Source organism: Lampris incognitus, chromosome 11, assembly GCF_029633865.1.
Source record: "Lampris incognitus isolate fLamInc1 chromosome 11, fLamInc1.hap2, whole genome shotgun sequence".
NCBI classification, from domain to species: domain Eukaryota; kingdom Metazoa; phylum Chordata; class Actinopteri; order Lampriformes; family Lampridae; genus Lampris; species Lampris incognitus.
The window spans coordinates 12,692,276-12,708,623 of NC_079221.1; the positions used below are offsets into that span (position 1 = coordinate 12,692,276).

A 16,348-nucleotide genomic window follows, 5' to 3' on the forward strand; every position below is an offset into this window, starting at 1 on the left:
TTTGTAGAATCTTTATTTTTCTATGTACAGACAGTGAGAATCACAGACAAACCTCTCTACAGTGACCAGAGAGCACCAACACCTTGTGTGTAGACACACCTGTATTTATCTCAGGCAGACCGGCGGCGGTACCGAGAGCGGATGAACAGTCAGTCTTGAATGAGGTTGCGGTTTTGGTTCGACGGTACAGAGCCGTGTCCCCCAAATGTGTACTTCACCTGTACTTCAGGTGGAGCATTTGGTTTTCAACAGTGTCGAAAGTGTGAAACGGAGAGGAATGTACGCCACTGTGGACTGAGTCGGTTATCGTTGGCGAATGTGTCATACTACAACAAGCCAAATACAATCAGTAGACAGGCGGACTTCCACACTCACACACACAAACATCTAAAATCACACGTACACGCTTCGATGTACAGAGATAAGGAATTGTGTAGACACTAGGTTGTGTTTTAACAGAAAGAACGGACATTTAATCTCATGACAAACACTAACACACGGCACAACAACAAAAAAGACAACTCGTTTTCCCTAAAAAGTGTTGACTTAGCACTTGGAATATCTTTTCTTAGTACCGTCTCATCTAGATTGTGCAACCAACCAACTGGCTCTTAAAGACTCGGGTTTCTTTTCCTATATTAAGACTGATCTTAATGTAAATTCACTAGAACTTTCCTCCACTTGCATGAATCACAGAATAGCATGGCACACCATAAAATAAAAGGCAACTTTTGGTCTAAAACTAATTTGGCGTTTCCTTTAAACGGATCCTGGAATTCTGCCTCTTCGGGTCCGTCTATTGATCCGAGAATCTTGCAGTACGTCAATCAATTAACCGATCAATTACGCGACCAAACGGCATGTTGAAGCCGCGCGGATTCAACAGGGCATCCGTCAAGGTCACAGGTTTTATGGGTGAGGGTAGTGGTTGGGCAGATCGGCTCCGTTTTGGATGCGATTCTCTCCTTATCAGCAGGATGTCAAAAATAAATATCAATAAATCATTTGAGAGGCAATTTTAACACAGGTTTGCAGTGATGGGATTTCTAAAAACACACAATTTAAAACCATATTTTGTCATGAAGATGGAAAAAAAACGTACCATTGGACATCTGTAGGGAAGTGTCCCTTGACCTTGCTAAGGGGCTCCTCCGTGGTGTAGAAGCTTGCTTGGGGGGGGGGGGGGTGTTGATCTATTCAACATGAGATTTGTTTTTCCATCAGAGAACCCTTAGATTTGGTGAGCGTGTACGCCACCGTTTCAGCTTAATACGAACCCTGTTCAGTTTGTGACAACACAATGAAAAAGAACAAAAAAGGCAATCACAGTTTGACAAAAACACAAAGACCATTCGTCACAGGACGGTGGAGGGGTCTCACTTATCAAATAGTAGTCAGCTCTTCCCTCCCCCCCTCCATTTCCACCGCTCATATCCGACACATACACATTCATTTTTCGTGGTTTCAGTGATAGGACTGGTATGGCACTACATAAGCATATTGTGGCCATGCACAAACAGGTAGACGTACACATACAGACATCTCCAGAGGGAGCTAAAGCTAAGGTAGTGTTCTTTCAAGACTCAAGTCCAGGGTCAGGGGACACGGGGGGGAGACGTACTGCCTCATTTCCCCAACCCTGTCTACATTTGTCCATTTGGGTTTGATGAAGGTCACATCTCCTCTTCATCCCTGTCCAGTTGATTTCTGGATGCTGTTCTGAGGCACCTGATAGGTTAGCTCCTCAGTGGGCGTGGTCCGTCCAGTGGCGCTCTTCGGTGTATCGTATGCCGACCTTCCCGACTGGCCATTGTCTGTCCGTGTGAGAAGGGAGGAAGGGAGGAAACTCGATACCGTCGTTTGCTGGTTCACGGAGGGGCCCCCGGATAGGTGGCAAGCCTTTTCAATCACAATAGGCGTGGCATATTCGGCGCCAGAGGCCGGTAGGGGTTCTGCGTACGCGTGGTATATGTCTGGTGAAATGGGGGCGTCGTACAGGTCAGGGTCTGTGTAACTTGGGTCTGGTGTCTCCTCTGGCTTAAAGGTTGACCTCGCGCCCAGTGATGTCACCACACCGCTCACCAGGGGCTGGGCGTATTCTAAAGATAGACAAAGGAAGAGTGTGGCATTGAAAACATAACTGGAGGGTATCTGTCAGTTAAGGGTTTCTAAATGCTTCAAACAAAGTACTGCTTGGGATGTGGGATAGCATCAGAAAGCCCGTTTTCCATATTTTTAACTTTCTGAAACCCATATTCTGAAATCTACAATCACTTTCTGCAGCAGTTGCCATGTTGTGGTTCATTCTTCACACAACAACTTCTGCCATCATGTTGACACTAACCACTCACCATGAACCACTTCAAGCTAGAACTCAGAGCGTTTATCTTTATCCGCATTCATGTAACGATTCTTTTTTTTTTCCCTTTTTCTCTCCACTTGTACTTGGCCTATATTACCCTAATCTCCGTGCCATCCCGGTCGCTGTTCCACCCCCTCTGCCGATCCGGGGAGGGTGGCAGACTACCACATGCCTCCTCTGATACATGTGGAGTCACCAGCCGCTTCTTTTCACCTGACAGTGAGGAGTTTCACCAGGGGGGCGTAGCGCGTGGGAGGATTCCCCCCAATCCTCCTACCCCCCGAACAGGCGCCCCGACCGACCAGAGGAGGTGCTAGTGCAGCGACCAGGACACCTACCCACATCCGGCTTCCCACCCGCAGACACGGCCAATTGTGTCTGTAGGGACGCCCGACCAAGCCGGAGGGAACACGGGGAGTCAAACTAGCGATCCCCTTGTTGGTAGGCAACGGAATAGACCGCTACACTACCCGGACGCCTCATCACGATTCTAAAGACTGCTGGATTATAATCCCACCATTGTCTATGACATACAGCTTCTCACCCCACCTTTGACTTTGCCCATATGGAAAAGGTGTAAATGGCTTTGCTGCCCGACCTGGTCAGACAATGAGTCGTACAAACTGGTTTGTTTGAAGCATGTAGAACACTTTATAGTTTACTGCACTTCTTCAGTCACGTTAACAAAGACAGTTTTAATGTACCTGCAGGCTCAGGATGTAAACTTGGGACGGTGCTTCCCCCTCTCAGCCGGCCCACGTCACTGCTCCTGCTGTACCGGACCAAATCCTCCCCCTCCGCCATCTTGGTTGGTAGCAGCTGCTTCATGCTCTTCCACCAGTCTAACACACAAACACATGCATGGTGATGCCTACAAGTTTTTCCCCCCCAACACCTGCAAGATGTCAATTTATCTCAGAGAAACTGGTCTGGTGGCATTCTGAACACACCTGTGCGATCCCAGTGAGGAAGGTCATATGTTCCATCTGAGCTCTTCTTCCTATAAGGAGAGAAAATAAGAGCTTAAACAGCCTTGATCCCAAATTTCAAAACTGCTATACAAATAAAATGTAGGGCTCTACACATAAAATTTACTTTGCTTGAATTTCATTCCCTGGTGGTTAAAAGGAAACTGACCGGTTTCTCCAGTGCCAGGCACAGACCACAGTGAGAAGGAGAGCAGTCAGAACCATGACCAGCACTGGCACCAGCACTGCTGCCAGCGCCACGTCTAAAACAGAAACAAACAATTACACCAGAATGAGCATTCGGCATGAAAAGAACATAATAGCAATGTGTATTCATGACAAACACGCCTGTCTTGCCTTTGCCAGTGAGTGGAGGCATGGTGGTGTTTCTGATGTCGGGGGTGTGTGTGGTCCAGACGTTGTGAGGTGGAGTGTATGGGACCACAGGTGGAGGGGGGCGCTCAGGAGGGCTGGGGTGGTGGACAATCCTCGGCCTCGCTGTCAAATCAAAGAGGAAAATATGGAAGACCAAAATAAATAAATAAAATCACAATTAAAAACCTAATAGAGGCAAAATAGAACAAGGAGTCTAGATTCCCTTGTAGATATAGCTAGATGGCTATATCTACTGAGCTAGATATAGCTATCTAGCTCAGTAGTTCTCAATCAGGTCATTGGGCATTATCAGTGGTGCTGGTTTTCTATTCTGTAGTTGCTCCAGGTCACCAAACTCTAAAAACACCCGATTAGAGACGTTGCCTTTAAATGGACACATGAGTTCATGGTTTCGACATGGGAAGTCGAGGACACTATAACCGTGGCATTCAAGTCATGAGAATGCTGATGCTGTGGTGTAGCGGTCTAAGCATCGGCTTTGTGTCGATGCAGTTGCCCACTGGGGACCGGGGTTCGCGCCCCGGTCTCGTCAGATCCGACTATGGCCGGACTCGATGAAGCAGCAATCATTGGCAACGCTGTCTTCGGGAGGGGGGCGGAGTCGGCTTGTGTTCGTCACGTGAATGCGTCTCTGTGTGTGTCAGAAAAAACAGTGGTTCGGCCTGGAGTCGCCTTGTCACGAAAGTGGGGAGACGGTCTCCTTCGAGACCGCCGGCCGGAGAGATGCAGTTGGCGAACGCATGCAGTACGAGGGTGGGTGTTTGAATTAAAATAGGGCTCGATTGGCCACTAAATTGGGAGAAACCAGAAATAAATTTATAAAGAGAATGCTGATGCTAGGCAACTAGAAAAACATTACATTATGAAACCATGGAGGCTAATGATTTAGCTACCTAAAAATACACGGATCAATTTCTTCCTTTCGTAGAGGCAATGGAGGCAAGAGTCTAGGCAAGGTCTTTGACTGTAGAGTTAGGGATACAGCGGCAATCCAAGCAACCATCAAGGAGCTTGAGACTTGGCTCACTCCAGTAGACAAGTCTGGCCTACCTGGCAGGTTCAAGGCTTGAATTTACCAACATAGCATCTTACCCCAAGTCCTCTGGACTCTGCTGCTTTACAAGGTAACCCTGTCGACAGTGGAGACCTTGGAGAGGAAGATCAGTAGCTACCTCCAGAGATGGCTGGGTCTGCCACGCAGCCTTAGCAGTGCCGCACTCTATGGGAGGAGCAGCAAACTCCAGCTCCCTATCAGCAGCCTCAATGAGGAGTTTAGGGTTTCTTGCACAAGAGAGGCACTGCTCTATCGGGACTCCAAGGACTCTAGAGTGGCATCAGCAGGCATTATGGTATGGACAGGTAGGAAGTGGGGAGCCCAGAAAGGCCTGAAGATAGCAGAGTCTCAGCTGAGACACAGGGCTTTGGTGGGCACGGTGGCAACAGGATGGGTAGGGCTGGGAGCCATCCCACAACCTTGCCATGATAAGGCCCATGGCAAGAACAAATCCCATCTAGTCCTGGAGGAGGTGCGGGCAGGTGTCAAGGAGGAAAGGACCAGGAGAATGGTGGGCATGCAGCAGCAGGGAGCATGGACAAGGTGGGAGGGTGCACTGGAGAGGAAGATATCCTGGGCAGATATCTGGCAGGCAGAACCACAGCGGATCAAGTTCATGGTACAAGCTGTGTTCAACCTAGCCCAGCAAATCTCCATCTCTGGGGCAAGACTGATTCTCCATCATGTCCTCTGTGCCCTGGGAAAGGTTCACTCAAGCACATCCTCAGCAGCTGCCCATTAGTCCTGGGGGAGGGCCGATACCGCTGGCGACATGACTAGGTGCTGAAGATAGCTGCAGAGGCCATCGCCAAAGCCATGGCCACCAACATGCAAGCCCGCAGACAGAGGAACACTGCCTTTGTCAGGGCTGGTGAGCAGCCCCAGTCACAGCCCAGATCAGCAGCCAGTCTCCTCACCTCTGCGTCAGACTGGGAGCTGAGAGTTGAGTTGGGGGACCAGCTCAGGTTCCCGGACCATGTTATAACATCTTCGTTGAGGCCAGACGTAGTGCTATCATCAGCCTCTTCAAAATAGATGCTCCTCACAGAGCTGACAGTTCCCTGGGAGGACCGGCTGGACGAGGCAAATGAGCAGAAGCGGTCCAAGTACCAGGAGCTGGTGGATTAGTGCTGGAGGAGAGGCTGGAAGTTGCATTGTAAGCCCATTGAAGTGGGGTGTACAGGCTTTGCTGGCCCCTCACTGTGCAAGGTCTACACTCTACTTGGCATCACTGGGGCTGCTAAAAGGAAAGCCATCAAGTCTACCATGGAGGCTGCAGAGACGGCTTACAGATGGCTTTGGATCAGAGGGCGTGATCTGTGGGCCAATGCTGCTGGGACACAAGCCAGGGCCTGATCAACCCTGGCTGGGTCGCCTGAGCAAGGGTGTATGAGGTTGAAAGACCCGAAACACCCAAGGACCTCAGGAAACATCACTGATGATGTGTCCCAGTGCATCCTAGGATGGATCTTTGAATTGTAAAGGTATAATGACAAAGGAAAAGACAAGACCATTCAGAATATCAAACTTTTCCTCAAACATGCCTTAAGTTACTAAAAAAGACTTTACAACTAAAAACAATACAATCACCATCCTCCACAATACAGACATCCATTGGTTCCTTCATTTTTAAAAATGTAACAATCACATCAAAATTCATGAACCAGACCCAAGAGAAAATTTCCACTTCCCAATTCATGAGTACCAAAACAATGGTCATTCACATGGACTCATCTCATGAGCCCGGTAAACACGTTGCCGTTTGGAGGCGCCAGAAGGCTGAAATATCTGACTGAACAGGTTAACTGCTTGGTTGAACAGAAAACTAGCAGTACTTCGGGACCTCACTGAGAACCACTCCTCTAGCCGATGGAAAATAAAAACAACCACCAAACAATGGGCCACTTTTGTTCACCTGCATGGATCTGGCAGCCAAGAAGCTCCAACTTGAGGGCGATTCTCTGGTGCCATTGGGTGGGATTTATCCTCATAAACCGGGCCTTGATCGAAGGGATGAAGTTATTCCTCACTTCATGCAGATAGTTGGTGTTGCCTTGGAAAATCTAACAAAAATAAGAAACTAATTCGTGTTAGTGAACCAAGGTTAGTATGGGCCAACTTTAGTTTGTAGGTTGGGAAAAATGGTTCAGCTGGGCATTTCCTGTTTCAGACTGTGAAGAAAGGTATTTGTGTTTAAGATTTTCTATTTAGTTTTTTGGCCAGGCAATTTAATAACTTTTCTAATAACAGACTGTGAGTATCCTACTAGTTAGCTACATGTAGATGGTAACTCCAGCCAAACCATCCCCTAAATCCATCTCCATTCATTATTAATGGCCAAATGCCCTGACTAGTCCACCACAGCACTTAATTCAAACCACTGCTGTCTCCCGTTTCCTGCCATAAACATCCATCAGTCAATACCAGTGACTATGGAAACAGTCAAGAGTACCAGACTTCCAGCTCCTTTAAAAGGACATCTTGGTCCATTTGCACTGATTTGAAAGCGGAAGGAAAACATGAGAGCCAATAACGTAATTGTTGAGCAAGTAGTGGGTTATTGATTTAAGTTTATATCACCTTGTCTTGTGTGGAATCTACCTCCCGATAAGTATGCCAGTACCGTCCATCATTACTGTAAAGGACCCGATACGCTGAAACATAGAACTGGTAATCTCTGAGGGTGGAACCTGTGGTGGCGATGCCTGGAGAGAAGGAGAGCAAAAAGATTGAAAAGGGCGAGACAAATGTAAAATTTATAAAGCTGCTTTAAGTTTATTTCTCATATTTGGGACATTTAACCACTTGTTATGCTAACGTTTTTATGCTAATTTAAGTTTAGCAGTGAGGTCACAAATAAGGGATGTACTCACAAGTATATTAACACCAGTGTCAAAGCTAAACTCTGAGTTTTCCGTATAAACAAACATGGATTTGGGGCGTCCAGGGGGCGTGGCAGTCTATTCCATTGCCTACCAACACGGAGATCGCCGGTTCGAATCCCCATGTTACCTCTGGCTTGGTTGGGCATCCCTACAGACACAACTGTCTGCGGGTGGGAAGCTGGATGTGGGTATGTTATTATTATTATTATGTGTCCTGGTTGCTGCACTAGCGCTTCCTCTGGTCAGTCAGGGCACCTGTTCAGGGAGGAGGGGGAACTGGGCAGAATAGCATGATCCTCCCACACGCTATGTCCCCCTGGTGAAACTCCTCACTGTCAGGTGAAAAGAAGCGGCTGGCGACTCCACATGTATCGGAGGAGACGTGTGGTAGTCTGCAGCCCTCCCCAGGTTAGCAGAGGGGGTGGAGCAGCGACCGGGACGGCTCGGAACAGTGGGGTAATTGGCCGGGTACAACTGGAGAGAAAAGGGGGGGGGGTGGAATCCCAAAAACAAAAAAATAAAACGAACATGGATTTGTTTGCTTTCATAATATCACTTTTGCAGACGTACAGTACGTTTTTAGACTCACTACGGTGGCAAAAGTTTGTACCCTTACAGATGGAAAATCTAGATTTTTAACATTTAGAAGGCTCCGATGTTTTCACTACAAAGCTCCAATGTTTATTACATCCGGATTTCAGGGCGGCGGTGTTTGTTATGGCACCAGGACCCATGTTGCTCAGCAGCGCTGCTAGTGGCCAAAGCCTCCACAGTTCATCTTTAACACAAGTGTGTGATAGCAAGTACCAAATGTGTGATCATTCTGTTAACTACCTCCACAGCCTGCAATGTGCCCTTTGTTTCATTTATTGTAGTATCAATTTAGTGTGTAGTATTCTTGAATTTTTTTTAATGTATTTTAACTTGTAGCGTAGAGTGTAGAGCCCAGCGACTGCTGGGATAGGCTCCAGCATCCCGCCACCCGAATTTGGATAAGTGGCTTGGATAATGGATGGGTGAATGTTGTGTAGAGTTTGTGTGTTACTTGTATCGGCTGGCTTTACTCTACCTGCCCAAGGACAAGAACTAAAAATGAGCCACGGTGACAAAACCAGAACATTCGAAGAGACGTTTATCAACACGCACAGTCGCTGTAAAACTAAACTTAATAAACCCAAGTGTGTGGTGGCGTACCTGTGATCCTCTTCTCCCTCTTCAGGTCGACCTGCAGCCACTGCTGCTGGTCACTCTGAGCCGCCACCCACGGCAGCTCCGCCCTTTTGAGGCGTGCCCCAGATGGCGCCCACAAACTGTGCTGACCAACGGTGTTGCTCCATTCCCAGACAGAGGAAGCGGAAAGCTGGGCATCCGAAACACCACCGGACTCCAATCCCAGTGTCCCGTAGCAACCTGAAAGCCAGAACGAGCAACAAACTGTTAGAATCATCAAAGCATCCTAAAAAAAGAAAAAGAAAAAATAGACAACATGGGTGGACTAAGACAAAATGTCACCGCTGGTCTTGAAGGTGAAGAGGCTGTTTGACAAGGTTCCTCTGAGGAGAAAAGGGAAAGATGGGAGGAATTAGACGACTACACACACAGGCTAACGTCACTGAACAATGAACCAAAGATATGGAGTTGGTATCCATCTTCCAAACACTGGCCCATATTCATAAAACTCTTCAGCCTTGCACCATGCCAAATCAATACCGCGGTAATCCGAGTTCATTCATAACACTGCCGCGGTGGTGGTTACTGGCTGCAGAGGCACTACCGTGACCTTACTGTCAGCGGTGGCCCTGCTGAAAGCCAATCAAAATCAGTTTATGAAGTGTTGCACATTCTATACCCTCAGATCAGCCACGGCCATTGGCAAACACAGTGGATCACCAACTTGACTGGTCAGCAAGCCAAAGAAAACCGACATTTTCAGTAGCACAACCCCGTGTTAAGAGCCAAGACCGTCATCTCTGATCGCAAAACGTCTTGGTAATCGGAGATGAAAACGGCCAGCCGGGTATCTCTTTTCTAACAAATCCCCCGCTTTCTCATGCACTCCCAGTGCTATAACCACAGTGTTTGTCATGAGCCCAAATCTATTCGACAGAAACTTAACCTTACACATGGTCAATAAAGAGAAAGTGAAAATATAAAGACAAATGTTGTCCCTGAATTTTGGCAACTAACACCTGTTTCCAAGGACAGTAATGAAAGCTTGTTTTTCTTTTCTCCTTTTTCTCCCCAGTTGCACTTGGCCAATTACCCTGCTCTTCACATCCGGCTTCCCACCCGCAGACACAGCCAACTGTGTCTGTAGAGACGCCCTACCAAGCCGGAGGTAACGCGGGGATTCGAACCGCCGACCCTCGTGTTGGTAAGCAACGGAATAGACTGCTACGCTACCCGGGCGCCCCTGTTCATGAAAGTTTTGTAATGTCGATAATAATAAATCGGAAACTATACCACTTTATCGGAGTAGGCGGCATTTTAGCACGGCAGTGTGCTTCTGTGAATCTGGACATGCACACCATCAAAAGGAGGTGGTGTGCACAGCACAAGCGGTAAAAGTAAGACGCCACTATGATGATTATGAGTCAGGAAAATGTCTACTACCATGCAAGTTTTATGAACGTGGGCCTTTGGGAGGACAAAGGGAAGGAGGACGAGAGAAGGTCCTCCCGATGTGCTGCAGAGCCGCCAGTCTTACCCGATGGAGGTGACGTTGTTGGCCAGCGTGCCCTCGTAGTGTGGGATGCCCTTACTGCTGACCACACTGATTCTGCCGCCAATGGCGTTGGACACCACACCTGCATGGATGGCCGCTAAGCACAGAGGGGATGACTAAAGAGAGAGAGAAGGGTGAAACAAGATGCTTGTTAACACTTTGTCATCGGTTTAGATCCATTTTCTTTTTCTTTTTTTACCCTCCTTTTCTCCCTAATTGTATCCGGCCAATTACCCCACTCTTCCGAGCCGTACCGGTAGCTGCTCCACCCCCTCCTGCTGATCTAGGGAGGGCTGCAGACTACCACCTGCCTCCTCCCATACATGTGGAGTCGCCAGCCGCTTCTTTTCACCTGACAGTGAGGAGTTTCACCAGGGGGACGTACCCCAAGTTCCCCTTCCCCCCTGAACAGGCGCCCCGACAGACCAGAGGAGGTGCTAGTGCAGCGACAAGGACACAGACCCACATCCGGCTTCCCACCTGCAGACAGGGCCAATTGTGTCTATAGGGACGCCCGACCATGCCGGAGGCAACACGGGGACTCGAACCGCCGATCCCCGTGTTGGTAGGCAACGGAATAGACCGCTACGCTACCCGGATGCCCCAGATCTATTTTCTGTTATCTGTATCAAACATCTATCCATAATTATGCCAACAGAGGGGTGGTTTACCAGGTCATGTTTACACATTTGGTACGTTTGTATGTTTGGTGGATTCGAACCAGAGTTCAGTTGTATTATCCCCCCCCCCCCCCCCCCCGGGCTCCCACTGGCCTGCTTTAACATTAGATTCTGTTGTTCTGAACCACTGGGAAATGCTTTCATCATCAACTAGCATCCACCGTTTACCACCATCACCATTCAACAAGGCTCGGGGGATGATGTTAGCTCAATTATCGTTACGAATTTTGCGACGCTTCTGCTTATCTGGTTCCACAACCAAACTGACGTAAACCGACACGGCTTTGGCTGCACTTCCATCCATGCTGCGGATGGAGAAGATTCTCGAAGAGACACGAGAAAGTCATGAGAAATGCATTTGCTGCTTCATTTGCAGCGCATCTGTAAGGGCAATTCATCACTTCGAGATGAACCCCGATAGTTTCTCTCAAAACCACATATGCTGCGAGGACGGTTCCTGCCATACTTCCAGTTCCCTCTCTCAAACTCGACCGGCCCGCTTTCATAACAGCCGGCGACCGTACCGCAGCGCTTCTCACGAGGCAGACTCCAGACGGCTGCTTTTTCTTTTTTTTTCCCCAAGCGGGCTCAAGTTTGGTTTTGTCAGAAAAAGCTCTGGCAGCAGTAAAACCAACCGAACTTGCACGGTCAAACGGACCCGGATCCGTGCCTAAAACCCGCTACATGTGCAGGGCCCTTTTCTTCTTTTACTGCGTGATCACAGGGAACGAGAGCGAGCTCTTAACCTTCAGACTGTGGCAGATAAAGGGGGATGAGTCAGCATGATGTCACCTCCCTGCAGGGGAATACTGAGTGGCATTGGTAATGATTCACTGTGGGCTGCATTCCAAACCAAACCCGTCGCCCCCATCGTCGAGCAGCGGACAGTGGCCTGGTACCCTTCTGGCTGCTCGCGCCTTCCCATGAACAGCTGGCGGAGGGAAAATGGGATTGGTTTTACTGGAAAGAGCCCACACTGGGATTCGCAGCTGACAAAATTGTGGGGAAATATTAGGTGGCCCCCGTGGTGACAGGCACGAATACACCACATGTACGCACCAGTTCTCGCAGACACGTGTGCGGCACATGAAGCTGCCAGGAGCAACAAAAGGGAAGAGAAAAAAACGGCACACCGCCGCCACATCGGAAGGCGCACCAAACCAGAACCACGAACATAAACACAAAGCGCTGAGCCAAACCACTCTGCGCCCCGCCGCTAACACAGGAAACCACTCTCTCTGACACACACACACACACACACACACACACACACACACATTTATCCACAAAAAAAAGAAGATATATGATAACTGGGATTTTAAAAAAAGACCTAAACCACTACAAGGGATGGAGAAAGAAAATCCCGACGGTGAGGCCGGGGCAGAGAGCGCTGGCCGCAGGGTGTGGGTGGGGTACAGTGACCCTTGTGCAATGCTGGCTATGACTACGAGACTCTACTATGTAGTATCTGTGTGTACTGTATAATTCCCCTGCAGCCCAACAGACAGAAAAAGAAAAAAAATGCCATCCTAAAAAGACTAAGGATCCATCTCAACACGTGTGTCTATGGCATACACACACACACACATGCGAGAGACACACACACACAATGAGACACACACACACAACGAGACACACATACACACTCATGCTCAACTTTTCTTCAGTTTCTCAATAACACTCTTAAGCTTTCTCTCTCAAAAAAACATTCTCTCTCTCACACACACACACACACGGAGCTTTGCTCAGCACCCTCCTGCAGCTGGACTGGATTAGACGACTGTTTTTTCAGCCAAACAATTAGCTCACCTCCCCCACACCTCCTGACCCTGCCCCTCCCCTGTGCCTCTGGGGCACCTCTCCCTCCCGAAACACACCCCTGCTCTCCCCTCTGTCCACCCATCAGCTAGTACATCCACCCCCACTGCAACACCCCACCACTGGCCCCGGAATCAGAACATGAGGTCATCAGCCAGAGACTCAGCACCCATTACACACACACACACACACACACACACACACAGAGCAAGGGCGCTGTGAGGTCATCAGACTGGGACATACATACCACAGTGAGACAGGGGGCCCTGTTTAAACAGAGGTTGGGGGGGGGGGAGAGAGAGAGAGAGAGAGAGAGAGAGAGAGAGAGAGAGAGAGAGAGAGAGAGAGAGAGAGAGAGAGAGAGTGATACAGACAGATAGTCAACGGAGAGGGAAAGAATGACATGAATGGTGATGAACTGCTGCTTCCTGTGAGGTTACAGTGGGCACAGCACAGTGAACTGTGTGTGTGTGTGTGTGTGTGTGTGTGTGTGTGTGTGTGTGTGTGTGTGTGTGTGTGTGTGTGTGTGTGAGTGTGTGTGTGTGTGGTGCGTGTATATGTACAGGGGTGTCAGTTACAGGGCATCATGATTCACCTGGGAGAATGAAGCTGAAGACAATTACTACCACATATACACACACACAACCACAGACAAACACACACACAAACACACAGGCGTCTTTGTGCACTCACCTCTCTGTAGCCATTGGGAATAGTTCCAGAAACCTCCTCAAAAGATGTAAGGCAGCCCGCTGGACAGTATTTACTGAGAGAGAGAGAGACAGACAGACAGACAGACAGACAGACAGACAGACAGACAGACAGACAGACAGACAGACAGAGAGAGACAGAGCGAGAGAGGTCAGACAATGACCTCAGACCCGGTACAAGGGCTCCAATACTGAGTCCGTGCTCACGTGGCTCAGGCTGGATGGATGTGTATGAAGACTGTGTCAGCAGGAATAAAGCAGCAGATCCATTCTGACCATATTCACATGGGCCAGTAAATCAAGCAGCAAGCTGATGTCTGCCAACGCGACGCTCATAATAACCACACACATGACATCTTTCCAAGTCATTGCGAGTCGCACATCATTCAAAATGTGACACTCTCACACATGTTGAATGACATGGTGTCCGTGTCTAGTTGTGTTTACTTCGGCGTCGGTGACCCAACTCTGGTGTAGGCCGACACATGCAGGTTGTTTCAAGTGCAAACCAAACTCACCTAAGTCACATACGGGTACGGGTCACTTTTAAAATTAGATGTAAACAGGTGATCAAAAAAAAAAAGGGGGGGGGGGTTTAGGCAAAAAAAATAGTTATGGGACATCCAGGTAGCATGGTGGTCTATTCTGTTGTCTACCAACACGGGGATCGGCGATTCGAATCCCCGTATTACCTTCGGCTGGATCGGGCATCCCTAGAGACACAACTCCCGTGTCTGCGGGGGGGAAGCCGGATGTGGGTATGTGTCCTGGTTGCTGCACTAGCGCCTCCTCTAGTCGGTTGGGGTGCACATGTTCAGGGGGGGAGGGAACTGGGGGGAATAGTGTGATCCTCCCACATAATACGTCCCCCTGGCGAAACTCCTCACTGTCAGGGGAAAAGAAGCGGCTGGCGACTCCACATGTATCAAAGGAGACGTGGTAGTCTGCAGCCCTCCCCGGATCGGCAGAGGGGGTGGAGCAGCGACCAGGATGGCTCGGAAGAGCGGGGTAATTGGTCGGGTAAAAATCCACCCCCCCCCCAAAAAATGGTTACTGGGTATCAAAACTTGCAGTGTAAACACAGCCACCACCGTCCTCCTGCTGAACGCAGTATTTATTTACCTGTACTCTGCCTCCACGAAATCAGTTCCTTTGTCCAGACAGGTGATCAGATCTGCAAAGACAAACAAACGTCACGTTATCACTTCGTTCTCTGCCCCTCTGGTCAACCCCACACTTGTTTTCCTCTCTGCCCCCTCACCTCAGATCTGTTGACAGACAACAGGTATTTTTCAAACCAATTTCCACCATCAGAGATGCTGAACAGCACCCAACGCCTGATCTGACCTAAAACGAGAGGGTCACTCATTTTTCTTCTAATCCAGGTCAGGTCTATTTGTACAGCCCAAAGTGCCAAGGTAGTCCCGCGGGACTACCAGACTTCATTAAAACATTGCCAGGTCTTTTTTAGATTCACTCAGATAAACACTTCACCGATCACTTCAGCACTGAGAAACTCAACACGTGGCTGAATCTTCATGCTGGACTTCAGAAAGCACAAAAAATAAAAAAAACGTTTTTTTCTAGTAAATTTCCAGAACAATGTTGGATAAAAGTAAATAGAGTGCAGATAAAAGAGGAACAAGAATGAAAATTCATTATTAATTTTATGGGACCTTACGCACATCCATCCTAACCGTCAGCTAACTCCTGCACTGTACGAGCAGGGCGTCCTGCAGCATCAGCACCAGCCCTGTAGCACGACCGCTAATGGCACACATCTATCAAGGAAAACGAGTTTGCTCGACAGAGGTCATGGTTTGTGACTATTTCTTTTCCCCGGTGGAACAAATTAAAGACACATCCGACCATACTGGGAGTTTCCCGTTTTCAAAAAGGAGATGCATTGTGGTTTCTGAAGCCTTAAAAGACTGCCCCATCGGTTTGTGTTGAAGCCCAGCGAGAACATCCGGCAGAGTTCCTCAATACCAAAACGATCCGCGGCATTTTTGTCAGTATGATTCAACGCGACGCCCAACAAAATTAACGAAGTCCGGCTTCAAAAACAATGTGAACCTACAGCCTTTAACCCACGTGGTCCCACACAGTTTGTTTACAAGTAACTTGATAGGAAAGCAATTTCCTCAGACATCAAGTCTCACCACACTGGAAGAGGGAATACTTAGACGAGATGATTTGCTCACAACAGGATGATGATGTGGGCTGCTGGAAATTTTGAGGTGGAGGCCATTCGGGCTAAGTCCTGACCACGTTATCAGAAAGCGAACTCATCCGCCTCGCCAACCTGGTGAGTCAACCTGACTGGTAACCCAGAGCGACCGCAAGTCACCATGGCGACTGCATCGATGGACTTTGCTGTGCAAACTGTCAGCCCACGCTCATCCTTGAGCTCAAACGCAATACAAGACACGCACACACACACACACACACACACACACACCAGTACCAGACAGCAGCAACAGATGAGTCTCCCACTGATTGCCTTGTTTGTCTGGCCTTGTGATTTAATCAGACAGAGACGGCCACTTGGACAGGATATTCCGCCGCCGCAGACAGCTTGATAATGGGAGGGAATTTTACACACTGTGATGATAACGAGAATTACCTAAGATTTCATTTATCACAAAATTAGGTCTATAGTATTTGAGGGCGTATTTGAAAAGTAGCTTTGGTTTGATATTGTACTTTACGTCACCAAGCATTTCAACGTGACGAGCCTCAAGGTGGCT

The 16,348-nt window shown here is 48.6% G+C and overlaps 2 protein-coding genes across 2 annotated transcripts in view; one reads left to right on the forward strand and one right to left on the reverse strand.

Moving 5' to 3' along the window:
• Positions 1–16,348, forward strand: part of tmem30c (transmembrane protein 30C) — a 28,892-nt gene that overhangs the window by 7,210 nt on the left and 5,334 nt on the right. The gene's annotated exons all lie outside the window — the stretch shown is intronic.
• The window catches only part of dcbld2 (discoidin, CUB and LCCL domain containing 2), a 26,316-nt gene continuing 9,969 nt past the window's right edge, over positions 2–16,348 (reverse strand). The window contains exons 4-15 of the mRNA XM_056289545.1: positions 14,721–14,772; positions 13,582–13,654; positions 10,373–10,506; positions 9,178–9,218; positions 8,860–9,075; positions 7,361–7,485; positions 6,696–6,843; positions 3,688–3,828; positions 3,500–3,593; positions 3,313–3,362; positions 3,067–3,204; positions 2–2,099 (exon numbers count right to left, since the gene is read on the reverse strand). Of these exons, the coding sequence (XP_056145520.1) occupies positions 1,687–2,099; positions 3,067–3,204; positions 3,313–3,362; positions 3,500–3,593; positions 3,688–3,828; positions 6,696–6,843; positions 7,361–7,485; positions 8,860–9,075; positions 9,178–9,218; positions 10,373–10,506; positions 13,582–13,654; positions 14,721–14,772 (1,625 nt within the window). The 3' untranslated portion in view covers positions 2–1,686. The remainder of the gene's footprint in view (positions 2,100–3,066; positions 3,205–3,312; positions 3,363–3,499; positions 3,594–3,687; positions 3,829–6,695; positions 6,844–7,360; positions 7,486–8,859; positions 9,076–9,177; positions 9,219–10,372; positions 10,507–13,581; positions 13,655–14,720; positions 14,773–16,348) is intronic.